This window comes from Babylonia areolata, chromosome 2 (assembly GCF_041734735.1).
Source record: "Babylonia areolata isolate BAREFJ2019XMU chromosome 2, ASM4173473v1, whole genome shotgun sequence".
Lineage (NCBI taxonomy): Eukaryota > Metazoa > Mollusca > Gastropoda > Neogastropoda > Buccinidae > Babylonia > Babylonia areolata.
Window position 1 is genome coordinate 65,944,453 of NC_134877.1, and position 21,281 is coordinate 65,965,733.

Here is a 21,281-nt window from a genome sequence, read left to right on the forward strand (position 1 = left end):
TCGATGCGATTCGCCGACTTGGCCTGCCGTACTGTTCCGGTATAAAAACAACAACAACAACATAGGACAAGCTGACTGTTGTTAAAGCTGTTTTCAAACTGTTGGTGAGCCCCAACAGCATCGTGGAGGATTGTGAACAACAATCACAAACACTGTGCAGTGTCTTAACATCATTAATGCCCCAAGAACTGGAGGCTGAGGCATGTAAGATTTACCGATTGTGAAATATTAATCGGACGTTTTAACTTAGAATAATCGCCGATCTTTGCGCCAAATGTGTCAACTTTACGGTGACTGTCATGAAATGCGCGGCCCTGGTCTGACGTTCTAACCTAGTATGATGATTATGTGTCAGGGTGAAGAAAACAGGTTTTCCTTCTGTTTGTATAAAAGCGCTCCAGTGACATCCATATTTTGTTTTGTTTTGTTTGTTGTTGTTTTTGTTTGCTTGTTTGTATTAGTTACATGGAACCTGTAACACTTTCATGTTCCCCAACGGGGTTTCCAGAAATAAACATGCCGTGTCATTTCTTCACTAGAGTGGGATGAATAAATGTCACCAAAACGGTTAGAAAAACAACAACAACAACAACAAACAACACATGACGACACTTGCAGGCACCGGACAACACGGGATGATCCCCCGGCCCCACCTCCCCACCCCTCCTCCATTCACTCCCCCACAACACAGCACAGCACACTCTGTGCAGAACACAACACAGCACAGCACACTCAGTGCAGAAAAACAACACAACATAACAGCACACTCAGTGCAGAAAAACAACACAACATAACAGCACGCTCAGTGCAGAAAAAACAACAACAAAAAAACACAGCACAGCACAGCACACTCAGTGCAGAACAACAACACAACATAACAGACACTCAGTGCAGAAAAACAACACAACATAACAGCACACTCAGTGCAGAAAAACAACACAACATAACAGCACACTCAGTGCAGAAAAACAACACAACATAACAGACACTCAGTGCAGAAAAACAACACAACATAACAGACACTCAGTGCAGAAAAACAACACAACATAACAGACACTCAGTGCAGAAAAACAACACAACAGCGCACTCAGTGCAGAAAAACAACACAACATAACAGACACTCAGTGCAGAAAAAACAACACAACATAACAGCGCACTCAGTGCAGAAAAACAACACAACACAACAGCACACTCAGTGCAGAAAAACAACACAACAGCACACTCAGTGCAGAAACAACAACACAACATAACAGCACACTCAGTGCAGAAAAACAACACAACATAACAGCACACTCAGTGCAGAAAAACAACACAGCACAGCACAGCACACTCAGTGCAGAAAAACAACACAACATAACAGCACACTCAGTGCAGAAAAACAACACAACATAACAGCACACTCAGTGCAGAAAAACAACACAGCACAGCACAGCACACTCAGTGCAGAAAAACAACACAACACAGCACAGCACACTCAGTGTAAAAACAACACAGCAGCACACTCAGTGTAAAAAAAACAACAACACAGCACAGCACAGCACACTCAGTGCAGAAAAACAACAACAACACAGCACAGCACAGCACACTCAGTGCAGAAAAACAACAACACAGCACAGCACAGCACAACACACTCAGTGCAGAAAAACAACAACAACACAGCACAGCACAGCACACTCAGTGCAGAAAAACAACACAACAGCACAGCACACTCAGTGCAGAAAAACAACACAACACAGCACAGCACAGCACACTCAGTGCAGAAACCGCTGGTCATCGTCAATGCCACTGGTGTCTGACGACTCATCTTCATCGTCCTCGCTGGGATCCGTGCCGGACTCCCCGTCGGGCCTGCCCCCACAGGCGTAGCAGCGCCGCTTGATGTCCTTCCAGCACTCGGCACAGTAGCCCCAGTTGCAGCCCGGAGTGGGGCAGCGCTGGAACCCCTTGCCCTCCGGCTCCTGGCAGATGAGGCAGGAGTCCCGGGATGACTTGAGCCACCTGAGGCAGCAGCACAGCCTGGGGAACTGCAGCTTGAGGGCCGTCAGCACGTTGGTCTGGCCCTTCAGCTTCCTGTTGCGGATCTGCACCAAACGCAGGCTGTCTGTGTTAGTTGTTGTCGTGATGATGTGTATGTCAGTACTTGTACTGCTATGTAATGTACTTATATCAGAAGTTGACATGAGCTTCTAGCTGGGCACACAGCGAAGTGAAAGCTGTACGATGAATGGTTTCTCCACTGCGGTGGGAGTTCATTCACAGCTTAGTCTTTTGTGAAGGACTGTGTCTCTCAGACTAGGAGGCATGGCAAGATTGTACTGGCTCTTCTTACACGGTGTTGCAGCCTTGGGTGCTAGCTGGTCTCTGGGGACCATCGCAACGCCGACTGTCCTATAGCCCTCTTGGCCGAGAGAGTGGGGGATGTAGTTTGAACAAGAAACTCCACTGTAATCAAGTTATAGCCCAGAAAATCGGGAGAGCTTGTTTTTTTTTGTTTTGCTTTGTTTTGTTGTTGTTTTTTGCTGTCCCCCTCCTCCTCTCCTGTTTTATTGGTCATAGTCGTACACGACTTTCATACAATGTCAGTATCTTTATTTCTATGTATAAGGTACGTGGACAGATGTGTACACCCAAGGTAAGTCTTAATTCACACTCCAGTACCAAGTAAAAGATGAAGTGCGATTCGCCTGCTCATTTGTCGCGCCGACGAGACACTCCGTGTATGTTGTGTGTGACGGGCGCGATACCTGAGTGGTTAGAGCAGTGGACTTTAAATCGTAGAGTCCCGAGTTCGAATCCCAGCTGCGTCTGTTGAGTTCATGGTGGAAATTTTTTCGATCTCCCAGGTCAACATGAATTATGTAAAGACATGCCAGTGCCTGAACCCCATTCGTTTGTATACACACATGCAGAAGTTTACACGTGCACGTTAACGATCCCGTGTTCAGTGGGTTATGGAAATACGAACATGACCAGCATGCGCACACCCAAAAACGGAGTATGTGTGTGTGTGTGTGTGTGTGTGTGTGTGTGTGTGTGTGTGTGTGTGTGTGTGTGTGTGTGTGTGTGTTTGTGTGTGTGAGGAAGGTGGTGGGGTGGGGGGGGACTTTTCACGACCAGGAAAAGATCCATGTTTGTTTATTCTGCTGTAACTTAAAAGCTATCGATAAACATTTCGATAAAGTATGACGTAAGGCGCTTGAAAACATACTGAATTGTTGCGCGAAACGACACAACACTCCGTCTCTACCCTCCCGTCCCCTCCCCAACACACACACACACACACACACACACCAAACAAACCAACAAAACAAACAAACAACATCTTCATCTCTACCTGTTTACGAACACGGTGTCTCATGTGCCTGAGGTAACCTTTCCGTTTCTTCAGCATCTCGTTATATAGGTACAGCACTCGGCGCTTCTCGCGCTTTCGGTAGAAGAAGGAGCAGATGAGTCTCCGCAGCCGCAGACCGTAGGCCTCCAGAAGGATGAAGATGAAGACGGCGAAATGCACGGCGAACACCAGCACGTTCTTCAGCACGCTCGGCTCTCGTGCCTGGGTTCAGCATAAAGAAGGAGAATTGGTTGGTTGGTTGGCTGGCTGGCTGGCTGGTCACTGATTTAATGTTTGTTCACTAAAGTGATTCATTATTTTTAAGACAGAAAGCTGTGGTTACACTGTACTGCATAACGTAAGTGAGAAGATAAAGAAAAAAGAATTGGTTGGTTGGATGGTTGGTTGACTAGTCATTGATTTAATTAATGTTTATTCACCAAAGAGATCATTTTTTTTGACGGAAAACATTTTTTACCCTGTACTGCGTGCACTTGGGTAATATGAGAGGTTTTCAGTCGGGATTGTTGGAGGAGGGGAAGAGGGAGGGCTGCGTTAGTGTGTGTGTGTGTGTGTGTGTGTGTGTGTGTGATAAGACAACATTGGGTACAATAAGCAAGACAACATGAGGTACGATGAGCAAGACAACTCGGGGCATGACAACATGGGGTACAATGAGCAAGACAGCATGGGGTACCCTGGGTAAGACAACATGACTTACAAGACAACATGGGGGTACAATGAGCAAGACAACATGGGGGTACAATGAGCAAGACAACATGGGGGTACAATGAGCAAGACAACATGGGGGTACAATGAGCAAGACAACAAGGGGGTACAATGAGCAAGACAATATGGGATACAATGAGCAAGACAACTCAGGGCATGACAACATGGGGTACAATGAGTAAGACAACATGGGGTACAATGAATAAGACAACACTGGGATACAATGAGCAAGACAAAATGGGGTACAATGAGCAAGACAACATGGGGTACCCTGGGGTACAATGAGTAAGACAACATGAGGTACCCTGGGGTACAATGAGTAAGACAACATGAGGTACCCTGGGGTACAATGAGTAAGACAACATGAGGTACCCTGGGGTACAATGAGTAAGGCAACATGGGGTACCCTGGGGTACAATGAGTAAGGCAACATGAGGTACCCTGGGGTACAATGAGTAAGACAACATGAGGTACCCTGGGGTACAATGAGTAAGACAACATGAAGTACCCTGGGGTACAATGAGTAAGGCAACGTGGGGTACCCTGGGGTACAATGAGTAAGGCAACGTGGGGTACCCTGGGGTACAATGAGTAAGGCAACATGAGGTACCCTGGGGTACAATGAGTAAGGCAACGTGGGGTACCCTGGGGTACAATGAGTAAGACAACATTGGGTACCCTGGGGTACAATGAGTAAGGCAACATGGGGTACCCTGGGGTACAATGAGTAAGGCAACATGGGGTACCCTGGGGTACAATGAGTAAGACAACATGAGGTACCCTGGGGTACAATGAGTAAGACAACATGGGGTACCCTGGGGTACAATGAGTAAGACAACATGAGGTACCCTGGGGTACAATGAGTAAGACAACATGGGGTACCCTGGGGTACAATGAGTAAGACAACATGGGGTACCCTGGGGTACAATGAGTAAGGCAACATGAGGTACCCTGGGGTACAATGAGTAAGGCAACGTGGGTTACCTGGGGTGCAATGAGCAAGATAACAAGGAATGCAATGAGTAAGACAACACTGGAGTACCCTGGGCAAGACAACATGGGGTACAATGAGCAAGACAACATGGGGTACAATGAGCAAGACAACATGGGGTACAAAGAGCAAGACAACAATACAATGAGAAAGACAGCACTGGGTAACCTGGGCAAGACAACATGGGGTGCAATGAGCAAGACAACATGGGGTGCAATGAGCAAGACAACAATACAATGAGAAAGACAGCACTGGGTAACCTGGGCAAGACAACATGGGGTGCAATGAGCAAGACAACATGGGGTACAATGAGCAAGACAACAATACAATGAGAAAGACAACACTGGGGTACAATGAGCAAGACAACATGGGATGCAATGAGCAAGACAACATGGGGTGCAATGAGCAAGACAACATGGGGTGCAATGAGCAAGACAACAATACAATGAGAAAGACAACACTGGGTAACCTGGGCAAGACAACATGGGGTACAATGAGCAAGACAACAATACAATGAGAAAGACAACACTGGGTAACCTGGGCAAGACAACATGGGGTACAATGAGCAAGACAACAATACAATGAGAAAGACAACACTGGGGTAACCTGGGTAAGACAACATTGGGGTACAATGAGCAAGACAACAATACAATGAGAAAGACAACACTGGGGTAACCTGGGTAAGACAACATTGGGGTACAATGAGCAAGACAACAATACAATGAGAAAGACAACACTGGGGTAACCTGGGTAAGACAACATTGGGGTACAATGAGCAAGACAACAATACAATGAGAAAGACAACACTGGGATAACCTGGGCAAGACAACATTGGGGTACAATGGGCAAGATGAATTGGAGATAACATGGGAAAGACAGCATGGGTTACCATATGAAGACACAAGGTGTGTGTACCAAGGGCAGGCAGGCGTGGTTGGTGGTGACGGAGTCCAGCTTGTGGTGACTGTTGAGGGTGCTCATGAACATGCGTACGATCTCCGCCATGAACCCGCTGCCTCTGACAGTGATGTTCACAAAATGTTCTCCTGCAACACATGTACAGCGAAAGACAATGTCGTGAAACACAGATATAGCGAAAGACAGACACAGATATAGCGAAAGACAGACACAGATATAAGGAAAGAAAGACACAGATATAGCGAAAGAAAGACATAGATATAGCGAAAGACAATCTCCTGAAACACATGTATAACGAAAGACAATCTCCTGAAACACATGTATAACGAAAGACAATCTCCTGAAACAGGTGTATAACGAAAGACAATCTCCTGAAACACATGTATAACGAAAGACAATCTCCTGAAACACATGTATAACGAAAGACAATCTCCTGAAACAGGTGTATAACGAAAGACAATCTCCTGAAACAGGTGTATAACGAAAGACAATCTCCTGAAACACATGTATAACGAAAGACAATCTCCTGAAACACATGTATAACGAAAGACAATCTCCTGAAAGACATGTATGACGAAAGACGATCTCCTGAAACACATGTATAACGAAAGACAATCTCCTGAAACACATGTATAACGAAAGACAATCTCCTGAAACACATGTATAACGAAAGACAATCTCCTGAAACAGGTGTATAACGAAAGACACTCTCCTGAAACACATGTATAACGAAAGACAATCTCCTGAAACACATGTCTAATGAAAGACAATCTCCTGAAAGACATGTATAACGAAAGACAATCTCCTGAAACACATGTTCTGAAACACGCAGTGAAAGACAATTCCCTGAAACACACAGCGAAAGACAGTCTGAAACAAATGTATAGCGAAATGCAGTCTCCTGAAACAAATGTATAGCGAAATGCAATCTCCTGAAACACATGTATAGCGAAAGACAGTCTTCTGAAACACGTGTATAGCGAAGGACAGTCTTCTGAAACACGTGTATAGCGAAGGACAGTCTTCTGAAACACGTGTATAGCGAAGGACAGTCTTCTGAAACACGTGTATAGCGAAGGACAGTCTTCTGAAACACGTGTATAGCGAAGGACAGTCTTCTGAAACACGTGTATAGCGAAGGACAGTCTTCTGAAACACATGTATAACGAAAGACAATCTCCTGAAAGACATGTATGACGAAAGACAGTCTTCTGAAACACGTGTATAGCGAAGGACAATCTTCTGAAACACATGCATAGCGAAGGACAGTCTTCTGAAACACATATACAGCGAAAGACAGTCTTCTGAAACACGTGTATAGCGAAAGACAGTCTTCTGAAACACGTGTATAGCGAAGGACAGTCTTCTGAAACACATGCATAGCGAAGGACAATCTTCTGAAACACATGCATAGCGAAGGACAGTCTTCTGAAACACATATACAGCGAAAGACAGTCTTCTGAAACACGTGTATAGCGAAGGACAGTCTTCTGAAACACGTGTATAGCGAAGGACAGTCTTCTGAAACACATGCATAGCGAAGGACAGTCTTCTGAAACACATGCATAGCGAAGGACAGTCTTCTGAAACACATGTATAGCGAAAGACAGTCTTCTGAAACACGTGTATAGCGAAGGACAGTCTTCTGAAACACATGCATAGCGAAGGACAGTCTTCTGAAACACATGCATAGCGAAGGACAGTCTTCTGAAACACATGCATAGCGAAGGACAGTCTTCTGAAACACATGCATAGCGAAGGACAGTCTTCTGAAACACATATACAGCGAAAGACAGTCTCTTGAATCACACAGCGAAAGACAGTCAGTTTGTATGTTTGTATTTTCTTCTGATGATTCTATGATTCTAATGAAGATGACGGGGTGGATCGGTCCCTCTCTCCCGGTCTCTGTGCTTGTGTGTGTGTGTGTGTGTGTGTGTATGCGCGCGTGTAGACATCACGAACCTGTTTGGTGATATTCGATCTTGCTGTTGCGGTAGATGACGTCCATGATCCACACCAGAAGGGAATCCACATAGACCACAAGGCCCGTCATAATGACGCGGAAGATGAGGCCCCCGATGGATGACGTCACCAGTTTTTTCTCGCGGGGCATCATTTTGAGGCTGGTGGGGAAAATCACGGTCTTCTTTTCCGACTTCTTCAGCGGCAACAGGGTCTTCTTGCCCTGGGCATGGCGTCGCGCGTCGATTCTGTGTTGCGGAGATAGACAGTTTCGTCACTTGACTTTTTTTTTACGATTGATGCATTTGTTCTTGTTTCTTTATCTATCTGACTCTGTAAATAGTGTGTGTGTGTGTGTGTGTGTGTGTGTGTGTGTGTGTGTGTGTGTGTGTGTGAGTGAGTGAGTGAGTGAGCGAGTAAGTGTGTGTGTGTGTGTGTGTTTGCTTGTGGCTGTGTGTTTGCTTGTCACTGTGTGTGTGTGTGTGTGTGTGTGTGTGTGTGTGTTGTTTGTTTGCGCGTTGTGTGTGTGTGAGTGCCCAGTTTCAATTTCGCTGTATACAACCACAACGCTGCCTGTCTTGTTTTTATTTCGCGCTTCCCACCTTCACTGTCCCTTCCTTACCCACACTTCTTGCTTTTCACTGACCGACCTATTGACTGAGTGGCTGACTGAGCGGTTTACTGAGTGGCTGATGGCTGACTGAGCGATTTACTGAGTGGCTGATGGCTGACTGAGCGGCTTACTGAGTGCCTGATGGCTGACTGAGCGGCTTACTGAGTGCCTGATGGCTGACTGAGGGACTTACTGAGTGCCTGATGGCTGACTGAGCGACTTACTGAGTGGCTGATGGCTGACTGAGTGGCTGATGGCTGGCTGAGTGGCTGATGGCTGACTGAGTGGCTGACTGAGTGGCTGATGGCTGACTGAGTGGCTGATGGCTGACTGAGGGACTTACTGAGTGGCTGATGGCTGGCTGAGTGGCTGATGGCTGACTGAGTGGCTGACTGAGTGGCTGATGGCTGACTGAGTGGCTGATGGCTGACTGAGTGGCTGACTGAGTGGCTGATGGCTGACTGAGTGGCTTACTGAGTGGCTGATGGCTGACTGAGGGACTTACTGAGTGACTGATGGCTGACTGAGGGACTTACTGAGTGGCTGATGGCTGACTGAGGGACTTACTGAGTGGCTGATGGCTGACTGAGTGGCTTACTGAGTGGCTGATGGCTGACTGAGGGACTTACTGAGTGGCTGATGGCTGACTGAGGGACTTAATGAGTGGCTGATGGCTGACTGAGGGACTTACTGAGTGCCTGATGGCTGACTGAGCGACTTACTGAGTGGCTGACTGAGCGGCTTACTGAGTGCCTGATGGCTGACTGAGCGGCTTACTGAGTGCCTGATGGCTGACTGAGCGACTTACTGAGTGCCTGATGGCTGACTGAGCGACTTACTGAGTGCCTGATGGCTGACTGAGTGGCTTACTGAGTGGCTGATGGCTGACTGAGGGACTTACTGAGTGGCTGATGGCTGACTGAGGGACTTACTGAGTGGCTGATGGCTGACTGAGCGACTTACTGAGTGGCTGACTGAGCGGCTTACTGAATGGCTGACTGAGCGACTTACTGAGTGACTGATGGCTGACTGAGCGACTTACTGAGTGGATGATGGCTGACTGAGCAACTTACTGAGCGGCTGACTGAGCGGCTTACTGAATGGCTGACTGAGCGGCTGACTGGGTGGCTGACTGAGCAACTTACTGAGCGGCTGACTGAGTGCCCGCTTGTTCTGCTTTTGGCTGGCGTGCGTGCTGACTTGATTGACCCATCAACTTCACAAACCAGTCTCACAATGTCCGCCAATTCACACACACACACACACACACACACACACACACACACACACACAAACCAGCCCAGACTACAAGCAAAACGCGCGCATGCAACACACGGCCAGACAGTGACGACGATCGAGAGGACAAATACGCACGTTAAAGATCCCCAGTATTATCACGTCTGCGTTCGGTAGGTTATGGAAAAAAGAAACATACCCAGCATGCAAACCCCCCGTAAACGGAGTATGACTGCCTACATGGCGGGTTAAAAACGGCCGTACACATAAAAAAAACACTCATACCCAGCATGCACATCCCCGAAAACGGAGTATGGCTGCCTACACGGCGGGTTGAAAACGGCCGAACACACAAGTGAACCGTGGGAGGAGTTGCAGTCCAAGAACGCAGAAAACAAGACATAAAAAACAAAACAAAAACAAAACAAAACAACAAGAACAAGAACAACAACAAAAAACCCAGCAAAAAAACCCCAACCAACCCATTGATAAATAATAAAAGCCTGGCTAGCCCCTCCTTCCCCATCCTCACCTCCTGAAGTACCTGGTGATGTAGACGTTGTCGTACTGGAACTTGGTGAGGTAGCCCTTGTTGTACTGGTAGGAGGCGCGGAAGACGAGCAGGAAGGTGCAGGCCACCAGCCCCTTCACCACCATCAGCAGCAGGTTGGCCCAGCGGGCCTTGGAATCGAACTCGTGCATGGCGCGGGCCCGGATCTCCTCCGCCGTCATCACGCTGGGCCCCGAGTCACCCATGCTGGTCAGTCGGTACTGCAGCTGGACCTGTGTGGAGTGATGATGACGATGATGTCAATGACAGCAGTCAGAGGAAGAAGACTAATGATGTTACTGATACCAATGATAATGATGTATATGGTGATGAATATGATGATGGTAACACCTATTACTACTACTAATGATAATAATAACGATAATAAAACGGATTTATATTGTGCCTCTTCTCTAAATAGTGCTCAAGACGCATTACAAAAATGGACACACACACACACACCTACACACACCGCTACACAAACACACACACACACATACATATACACACGCACACTCACGCACCCACTCACCTTTCCCCCACACACTCACTCCCCACCCTACTCCCCCCCCCCCCCCCCCCACACACGTACGTCATCATGAGTTAGTTAGCCAGCCCCATCCAAACTGAGTGTCGTCACCTTCAGACCCTCGGCGACCTCACTGATCATGTCCTTGGCAGCTTGGTAGGTGTCGCCCAAGCCTGGCTCCACCACGTCCATGGACTCACAATTCATTCCCAGTGCCCCGGGGATGATCTTCACCTGAGGAAGTGGGGGGGGGGGGGGGGGGGGGGGAAGAGATAAAAACAACAACAACAAAAAACGCAAACGTCGTATGTATGTAGTGTGCATGTGCGTGAGCCTCAACGAAATAAACCGTGAACGATCCGAAAATACGGCTTAATTCGTGAAACTTACAACCGATTATATGGTATGACTGTGAAGATGTTTTTTTTTCCTACTGTGTTTAAGCCATGTTTGTTATTGGTAGACAAAGCATTTCCAGAGAAAATGACAATGTTAAAGTTTATCACTCACACACACACACACACACACACACACACACACACAACCGAACACCGGGTTATAACACACTCACTTTGTCTACAAAAGTGAGTCAACAAAGCAAAACAGGAAATGCGTGGGTCTCAGGAGTAGTTATGCGTCCTGATGTAAACCACAGACCAGCTCAGTAGTTATGCATCCTAATGTAAACCACAGACCAGCTCAGTAGTTATGCATCCTAATGTAAACCACAGACCGGTTCAGTAGTTATGCATCCTAATGTAAACCACAGACCAGCTCAGTAGTTATGCATCCTAATGTAAACCACAGACCGGTTCAGTAGTTATGCGTCCTGATGTAAACCACAGACCGGTTCAGTAGTTATGCATCCTAATGTAAACCACAGACCGGTTCAGTAGTTATGCATCCTAATGTAAACCACAGACCGGTTCAGTAGTTATGTATCCTAATGTAAACCACAGACCAGCTCAGTAGTTATGCATCCTAATGTAAACCACAGACCAGCTCAGTAGTTATGCATCCTAATGTAAACCACAGACCAGCTCAGTAGTTATGCATCCTAATGTAAACCACAGACCGGTTCAGTAGTTATGCATCCTAATGTAAACCACAGACCAGCTCAGTAGTTATGCATCCTAATGTAAACCACAGACCGGTTCAGTAGTTATGCATCCTAATGTAAACCACAGACCAGCTCAGTAGTTATGCATCCTAATGTAAACCACAGACCGGTTCAGTAGTTATGCATCCTAATGTAAACCACAGACCGGTTCAGTAGTTATGCATCCTAATGTAAACCACAGACCGGTTCAGTAGTTATGCATCCTAATGTAAACCACAGACCAGCTCAGTAGTTATGCATCCTAATGTAAACCACAGACCAGCTCAGTAGTTATGCATCCTAATGTAAACCACAGACCAGCTCAGTAGTTATGCATCATAATGTAAACCACAGACCAGCTCAGTAGTTATGCATCCTAATGTAAACCACAGACCAGCTCAGTAGTTATGCATCCTAATGTAAACCACAGACCAGCTCAGTAGTTATGCATCCTAATGTAAACCACAGACCGGTTCAGTAGTTATGCATCCTAATGTAAACCACAGACCAGCTCACAGAAGAAGGTCATCTTGAGAGGCAGACACAACACGTAGCCCAGAATCCACAGAGCGTTCAGGCATTTGTCCCACAGGTCGCCAAACCACTCCCTGAAAATACACGTGCACGTGCAAGCAACCGCCACACACACACACACACACACACACACACCACAGACTTCAGAAATCATCATGGTGTTCAGCTCCGTCATCATTTTGGATTAAAATCAATATTCATTCCTGTGAGGATGGGGAGGGGTGGGCGGGTGTGTGTGTGTGTGGGGGTGGGTGGGGGGGTGGGGGGGGGGTCGGGGTGTGGACACACGCATGCACACGCATGCATGCACGCACGCACGCAAACTTCGTAAATCTTCATCATGTTTTTCTGCTCCGTCATCATTATGGATTCAAATCAATATCTATTCCTACGTGGGGGTTGGGGGAGGGCACACGCACGCGCGCGCATGCATGCACATACGCACACGCACACACACGCGTGCGCGCACATATGAATCGAGGTTCATCCACTTCACGTGTATGTCTGGGGGGGGGTTGTTGCTCAAATTTCCTGACCATCACTGCAGGTGTCTGTATCTCTCAGCCTGGTTAACGCAAGAATATATGTAGTAGGAGAGAACAGCATTGTCAAGTAGTTCCAAACGTAAATGGACCCCCCCCCCCCCTACCACCCCTCCCCCCCCCCCTGCCTCCCTCCATTACAGCTTCTTCGTCATCACCATCATCTTTGATCATGATGTTGACTCAAAGAACAGCCTTGTCAAGAAGTTTCAAATGTAAATGGACCCCCAACCCCGACCTCCCATAGCAGCTTCTTCATCGTTCCCTTTATCATCGTCGAAATATATGAAACAAAATGCCGCAAATTCCGTGGCACCCCTCCCCCCCATGCCCCTCCCCCCCCCCCCCCAAAAAAAAGGAAACAAAAAGGAGGAGAATGAAGAAAAGAAAAGAAAGAATGAAACGGAAAGAAGGACAGAACAGAAAAGAAAGAGAATAGCCACAACTGTGACCAAAGTGGACCTGCACTTGATGACGGCTTTACCGAAGACATCCTCACAGCGAAGGTCCAGTTTCTTCTCCCAATTCTCTTGCACGGCCTGTGCCTGACTCAGCTTGCCCGTAAGCTTGTGTCTGCCATAGCCACTCGTCGCCGTCATCATCGATTTTTATCATCATCATCATCATCATCATTGCCGTCAGTATCGTCGCCGTTGTCGTCGTCATCCACAACATCATCACTGTCAAAACTGTGGTCGTCATCATCATGCTCGCCGTCAGTATCAATATCATAATCTTCTTCGCCGTAAGTAACGTTACCGCCATCGTCATCACATCACCACTGCTGTCAGTATCGTCGTCGTCATTATCATCATCATCATCACAATCATCGCTGTCATAATCGCTGTCATCATCATAATTGCCGTCAGAATCAACATGATCGTCGTCGTTCTTCATCGAGGTCAGTATTGTAGTCGTCGTCATTATCATTGCTGATAGTATCGTTATCATCATAATCAGCATCATCATCAACATAATAATAATAATGATAATATTTCTTTTGCGCTGAGTCTTTTGCAGAGACAAATCTAAGCGCTTTCACACCAGTCATTCACACGCATGCATAACTCTAAAACTGGAGAAACTGAAGACAAGGAAGAGGTAGGGGAAGGAGGCTATCTCGTGAAGAGGTGGGTTTTAAGGCCAGACTTGAAAGAGCTGAATGCGGAGACCTGACGAAGCGAAAGAGGAAGTTCATTCCAAAGACAAGGTCCATAGACAGAGAAAGAACGGCGTCCAACAGTGGAGTGTTTGAATCTGGGTATGCGTAAACAGAGGGGATCCGAAGCCGATCGTAGAGAGCGAGATGGAGTGAAGAGGTGAAGGCAGCCACAGAGATAGGAAGGGGCAGATTTGTGAATACATTTATAACATGGAGTGCTGATCTTATACTTTATTCTGTGTGAGACAAGGAGCCAATGGAGATGTTGCAAAATAGGAGTGATGTGCTCAGATCTTTTCTTTCTGAGGACGAGTCGGGCAGCAGAGTTTTGTATGCGATGAAGGGACTGAATGGATGAAGCAGGCAAACCAGACAATAGGGAGTTACAGTAGTCAAGGCGAGAGAGAATGAGAGAATGGACAAGTCTAGATGGTTCGTCGGTGGACAAATATTTCCGAATGGAACTGATGCGCCGCAATTGACAGTAGCAGGATCGACATGTCTGACTGATAAATTTTTGCATGGACAGTGTGTTGTCAAGGACAACGCCGAGATTCCTGACTGAGCTGGAAAGAGGGATGGATGTACTGCCAAGTTTGATTTAGTCAGCTGTGATGGAAGAGAGGTTTTGTTTAGTTCCTATGATCATTGCTTCGGTTTTGTCTGCGTTCAATTGTAACTTATTTAGAGTCATCCAGTTTTGAATGTCTAGGAAGCATTCAGATGTTTCTTGCAAGAGCGAGGACAATTTTTGGGGGGTATCACTCTTCTGAATTTGAGTGTCATCAGCATAGGAATGATGACCAACATTGTGGTGGTTGATAATAACATCGTCATCAGTATCGTCGTCGTCGTCGTCATCATCATAAATGCTGTCAACAACGACAACAGCAGCAAGAATAATGACGAGTTCTTATACAACTCAATATTTGAAGAAAAACATACACACACACACACAAACACAATATGTTGATGACGATGATAATAATGATTATAATAAAATAGGCTCAACGCGCTTTAATTGAGTCATACCCGCCTCCACCAGATGCAAACCGCCCCCCCCCCCTCCACCCCCCCCCTCCCCTCACCCCCCCCCTCTCCCCGAGGCTCCCCCCCCCCCCTGAACACCTCTCCCCTCCAAGCCACCCCCACTCTGGCACTGACTTGTCTTCCACCTGCTGCACGCTGAAGGCATTGGGGGGAGGCCCCTTCTCCTTGCTCTCCTCGATGATCTTCTCCACCTCCTCCAGGTCCTCCTCCATCTCCTCCACCTCGTTCGTGTCCTCCATCTCCCTCACGATCGGCCCGAAGGCGCTCCTCACGGCCTGACTCACCTGCAGGGACAGCAGACAGAGCACAGAACGTTTCATCACCTCAACCCCCTGCAGAACAGGCAGCCAGACAACAGACCATCTGCTGCAGTCTTGCCCACTCCACCAAGCGCTCCGAGAGAAAACCTGGCCCAACCCAATCCCAGCGGCCCGGAAGCTCTACGGAGGACTGGAGGACCTGCGGCGTACTGCCGCCTTTGTCGAGGAGCCGGGGGAATCCGTCTAATAAATGACGAACGAGACAACATCACTTCAACAAAAGAAACGGATTTGAGGTGTAAAACACGTACACGATGCACAAAACCATAGTCATCCGACACGTATGCATAAAAGAACAGCTTAGATGCCAACCTAGAGCAAACCATGCGTGCAATCAATAATCGCAGTAGACAACAACAACAACAACAGAAACCTTTGAAATGTAACAGAGTAAATTATACATACGTCATCGATCACAACCGTACACGTGCAATAATAATCACGAATACAGGACAGGCATAAAAAACCCATAACATATCAAAAGCTGACACAGACATTGAATAACAATAATCAAGCAGTTCAAGGGTCAGTTTTCCAGTTTCGAAGATGTGTCAAACCGTGCAGGACTGATTCATGTACTTAAGCTACACCACATCGCCTGCATTTTGTTGTCTTTATTTGTGTGTGTGTGTGTGTGTGTGTGTGTGTGTGTGTGTGTGTGTGTGTGTGTGTGTTTGTCCCGGACTTTCTTGGGTCGACCACCGTTTCATTTTGTATATAAAATCATTAGTACAATTCAGATTAGATGGGGAAAAATATATATATCTGAATACAGTGAACATAAACAATAAAAGATGTAAGTGATTATGCTGATATATAGTTCATTACATAATCAAACACATGAATCATTTTATGTTTTTTAGCGATAATATATAAAGTCACAGTCACAACACTGACACAGAAACATAAGCTCACACACATACTCACACACACACACACACACACGCACACACGTTTTGCTATGTCATTCATTTTTATGCTGAGCGCAGAGCTGCAGAGCTTTGTCATTTCTAGCCCAGCCATTTAAAAAAATTTTTTTTTATTGTGCATAGTGTGTAATGGAACAGTGAATATTGTGCAAGGAGTGTCGATATTGTACATGATGCGTAACGGAACAGTGGAAAAATAAAGTGTGTTGTTGTTGTTGTTGTTGTTTTAAGCGGATACCTGACATGCGCATGAAATGGAACGAAATAATTAAACAAAATTAACAAATAAGTAAATACGTCAACGCATAGTAAAAATGAAAGCTATTTCGATAGCAAATGACAGAAATGAAATAAAAAATAAGCAGAAATCACCAGGTGAAAATGTATCGGTGCTGTGAACGTGTGTTGCTTCTTGACTGAACAAATGAGGCAACTGAATACTGGTGAATTCTTAGGCTTTGTCTTTATTGTTGTTTTTGTTGTTGTTGTTGTTTGTTTTTGTGTGTGAATGTGTTGTACTTGAAGTTCAAACTGTTCCTTTATTTCGGAAATAAATGATATTGATTATTCAAACTGACCAGTCATCTTTTGAGGGCATAATTAACCAGTGTTTAAAAAAAAAAAAATATTGGTTGATTGGTGGGTTGTTTTTTTCACTCTCTTGCTCGCTCACTCTCTCTCTCATTCTGTCTTCCTCCTCTCTTCACATCTTTCTCTATGCTCTCTCTTCCGCCTCTCTTCCCATTTCTCTCATTCCTCTATCCCTTTCTCTCGATCTCATTCTGTCTTTCTCCTCTCTACCCCTTTCTCTCACTCTCTCTCCTTCGATTCTCTCTCTACCCCCTTCTCTCTCTCTCACACACACACACACACACACACACACACACACACACACACTTGTGGAGTGGAGTGATGGCCTACAGGTAACGCGTCCGCCTAGGAAGCGAGATCATCTGAGCGCACTGGTACACGGTACAGTCGCCAATATTTTCTCCCCCCCCTCACCCCCACTAGACCTTGAGTGGTGGTCTGGACTCTAGTCATTTGGATGAGACAATAAACCGAGGTCCCGTTTGCAGCATGCACTTAGCGCACGTAAAAGAACCCACTGCAACAAAAAGGTTGTCCCTGGCAAAATTCTGTAGAAAAATCCACTTCGATAGGAAAAACAAATAAAAATGCACGCAGGAAAAAATACAAAAGAAAAGGGGTGGCGCTGTAGTGTAGCGACGCGCTCTCCCTGGGGAGAGAAGCCCGAATTTCTCACAGAGAAATCTGTTGTGACGAAAAAATACAATACAGTACAATACAATACAATACAATACAGTAGCTGCTCCGCGGATCATGTCCTCTTCGTTTCCACCTCTTTATAAATTCGATGGGCTGAAATTACGTTGTGATTGCAAAAGAAAAGAAAAAAAGAAAAAAAGAAAGATTAGCATTCTAAAATCATCATGTGTGACGATGACATATGCGTGAATGTGACTTTGGTACGTGAGGGTTACCTACATCAACACAGCAATCAAGCACTCACTGTCTTTCATCATGTAATAAATGACTGTGATTCTCTGAAGTTAGAAAGAAAAAAAACACAAAAAAAAAAAAAAAACAACCCCCCCAAAAAAAACAACAACAACAAACAAACAAAAAACAACAACAACAAACAAACAAAAAAACAGACACGTACATTGTCACAGTCAGTCAACACCCTTCGACTGCTAATGAAAGTAACATTGTCCATCTGAACAAAAATACGCTGACAAAGAATTGTGCATGATTGGTTTTTGTTTTGTTTTATTTCTTTGGTGTTTTGTTGTTTTTGTTGTTGATTGTTTTGTTGTTGTTGTTTTTTTGGTTGGTTTGTATGTTTGTTGTCCGTATGTTTTCTGTTTGTTTGTTTGTTCGTTTAAATAAATAATCATTCTTAAAATGTGTATCAATGAAAAACAGATGAAAACACAGGTAAGTGAAGCCAGCTCACCCGACCGATCATGAATCCCTCCTCTTGAAGCTCTTCCACGGCCTCCTGTCATACAAGCGGCAGGGGGGTGATGGGGGATGTGGGGGAAGGGTCATGGGTCATGTGCTGGGTTTAATCTGTTGACGTGAGAACTGTCACACACAGACACACGCACATACACAAACACACTCACTCACTCACACACACACACACACACATGCGCGAGTATGCACGCACACACACTTTCGTCTAAAATCACACGACGTGAATACAGAATAGATGTAAAACTGAACAACAACAACAACAACACACACACACTCTCTCTCTCTCTAATGTCGCCACTTAACCTTCACCCCACCCCTACCCCCAGCCCCTCCCCCCCACCCACTCTGCCCCTTCCTATCTCTGTGGCTGTCTTCACCTCTTCACTCCATTTCGCTCTCTACGATCGGCTCCAGTTCAACTCTGTTTACGCACACCCAGATTCAAACACTCCACTGCTGGCCGCCGTTCTTTCTCTGTCTCTGGACCTTGCAACTGGAATGAACTTCCTCTTTCGCTTCGTCAGGTCTTTTCACTCAGCTCTTTCAAGTCTGACCTTAAAACCCACCTCTTCCCAAGATAGCCTCCCATCTCTACCTCTTCCTTGTCTTCAGTTTCTCCTGTTTTTAGAGTTATGCATACGTGTGAATGACTGGTATGAAAGCGCTCTGATTTGTCTCTGCACAAGATTCAGCGCTATATAAATATCATTATCGTTATTATTACTTCCCTTTTATCTCCCCGCCCTATCTCCCTCCCTCGATTTCGCTATGTAATACCTTCAATGGGTTCAGGCGCAGTTTCCACTTGGCAATCGTGTGGTTGGCCAGCAGCTGTGCCAGACAGGTCAGCGATCGCGCAACCTCCCGGCAGTTGGTGACGATGTTGTCGATGGGGCCGGACAGCAGGAAGATGAGAGCGAACGCCCCGACGAACGAGCGGCCCGCTTTGCCGAAAAAGATGGGCAGTACCAGCAGAACGATGCAGCGAACCTGCCAGACATTGATATATGTTACAACGCACAATAATGTTTCGCTTGTCAGTTTCCAAGGAGACGTCAAAGTGTACCACACCTGCAAAAATAAAGTGATGAATGAATAAATGTATAAATGAATAGATCAATCAATCAATTAACTAATAAATTAATCAATTAACTACTGACTGATTTAAAAAAAATTAATGTAGTTAAAGGAAGCAGATGCACCAGTTAGCCTTTGAGAGCCTATCCAATTCTTCTAAAAAGTGTATGTGTGTGCGTGTGTGTATGTGTGCGTGTGTGTGTGTGTGTGTGTGTGAGAGAGAGAGAGAGAGAGAGAGAGAGAGAGAATGAAAAACAGTGAGTGAAAATGAAATAAAATGAGTCAGTAAATCAAGTAAACAAATAGGTAGGTAAATGAAATAAAGAATAGAAAACGAAACACACGTAAAAGGAAAGTATCTGACATAAATAATTATTGACAGACAAAACAGGGAGAGAAAGAAACAGAAAGAGCCGGGAGAGAGAGAGAGAGAGAGAGAGAGAGAGAGAGAGAGACAGAGACAGAGACAGAGAAACAGACAGAGAGAGATAGTGGCAGGGGGTGGGGGGGACAGGTTGAGAGAGATGGTGGAAACGGAAAAAGCCTGTGAGAGGCAGAAAAAGACAGAGGAACATAAAGATAGTGACATAGAGAACCAGAGAGATCGAACATGGGAGGGAGAGAGAGAGGGGGGGGGGGAGAGACAGAGAGAGAGGGGAGAGAGAGAGACACACACACACAGAGAAGAGAGGGGGTGAGAGAGGGAGAGAGAGACACAGAGAGAGACAGAGAGAGAGAGAGAGAGGGAGAGAGACAGAGACGGATAGAGACAGGCTGAGAGAGAGGGAGACAGAGAGAGGGAGAGAGAGGGAAGAGAGAGAGAGAGAGAGAGAGAGAGAGAGAGAGAGAGAGAGAGAGAGAGAGAGAAACAGAACTCAAAACGTGTTTTATTCCAGCATGAACCCAGTGCGGTGGCCAGGCCTTGAGAACCCACTCTGACGTGTGAAATAAAATAGAATTCCTTTAGATAAAAAAACAACAAACAACAACACATAAGTAAATACAAGATGAATAAATGCAAATACGATTACAATGATTGAAAAAAAGCAAGTATAACTTAATAAATTATGTCAAAAGGTGGAAAGACAGATTATGTAATCATGTCAGTTTTCAGAATCAATTCAATTTCTAAGCAACGCGGTCACACACACACACACACACACACACACACACACACACACACCTGCACGCTGAAGGCATAGCCAAGGCCCAGCGCCACTGCCATCAAGCTGCCAGCCAGGTTCCGCACATCAGGGTCCAAGTCCAATGGCTGGATGACGGTGAGGTAGAGAGCACCAGCGATGATCAGCCCAATGGGAAACCCCAGTACCATTTTCACACCGCGATGCTCGGAAGGGTCAGACTTCAAAATCCTTTGCACGAACGCGATGACTTTTGCGGTTCGCTTCTTCGCTTTCTTCCTGGTTTTCTTTGCTGCCGAGAAATCCACCTTCCGTTTCCCAGCCTGTGGTTTGGGTGGTTGCTTGAAAGAAGACTTGGCCGGTTTATCAGACAACAAAGGCTGCTGCTGAGATGCCATCGCTGACCAGTTCGAGTCATCTTCCGATGTCGCGGTCCAATATCTCTCACGTTCTGAGGAGCAGTTGTTGTTGAAAGACCAAACGCTTTCATCGTCACTGATGTAACTTTCCGGGATGCTAAGAGAGCAGCTATAAAGGTCTTCCTCGCTCATTTCTTT

General features: G+C 46.0%; 1 protein-coding gene across 1 annotated transcript; it reads right to left on the reverse strand.

Moving 5' to 3' along the window:
- Window positions 1-1,751: 1,751 nt before the first annotated feature.
- LOC143278132 (E3 ubiquitin-protein ligase DCST1-like) lies at window positions 1,752-21,122 on the reverse strand. Its single transcript, XM_076583164.1, has 12 exons — window positions 20,766-21,122; window positions 19,283-19,495; window positions 18,483-18,527; window positions 15,367-15,536; window positions 13,503-13,613; window positions 12,473-12,572; window positions 10,977-11,099; window positions 10,319-10,569; window positions 7,938-8,185; window positions 5,970-6,100; window positions 3,335-3,547; window positions 1,752-2,081 (listed from the first exon to the last, which is right to left on the reverse strand). The coding sequence occupies exons 1-12, from the start codon at window positions 21,120-21,122 to the stop codon at window positions 1,752-1,754; spliced, it is 2,292 nt and encodes a 763-aa protein (XP_076439279.1).
- Between the last annotated feature and the right edge of the window lie 159 nt (window positions 21,123-21,281).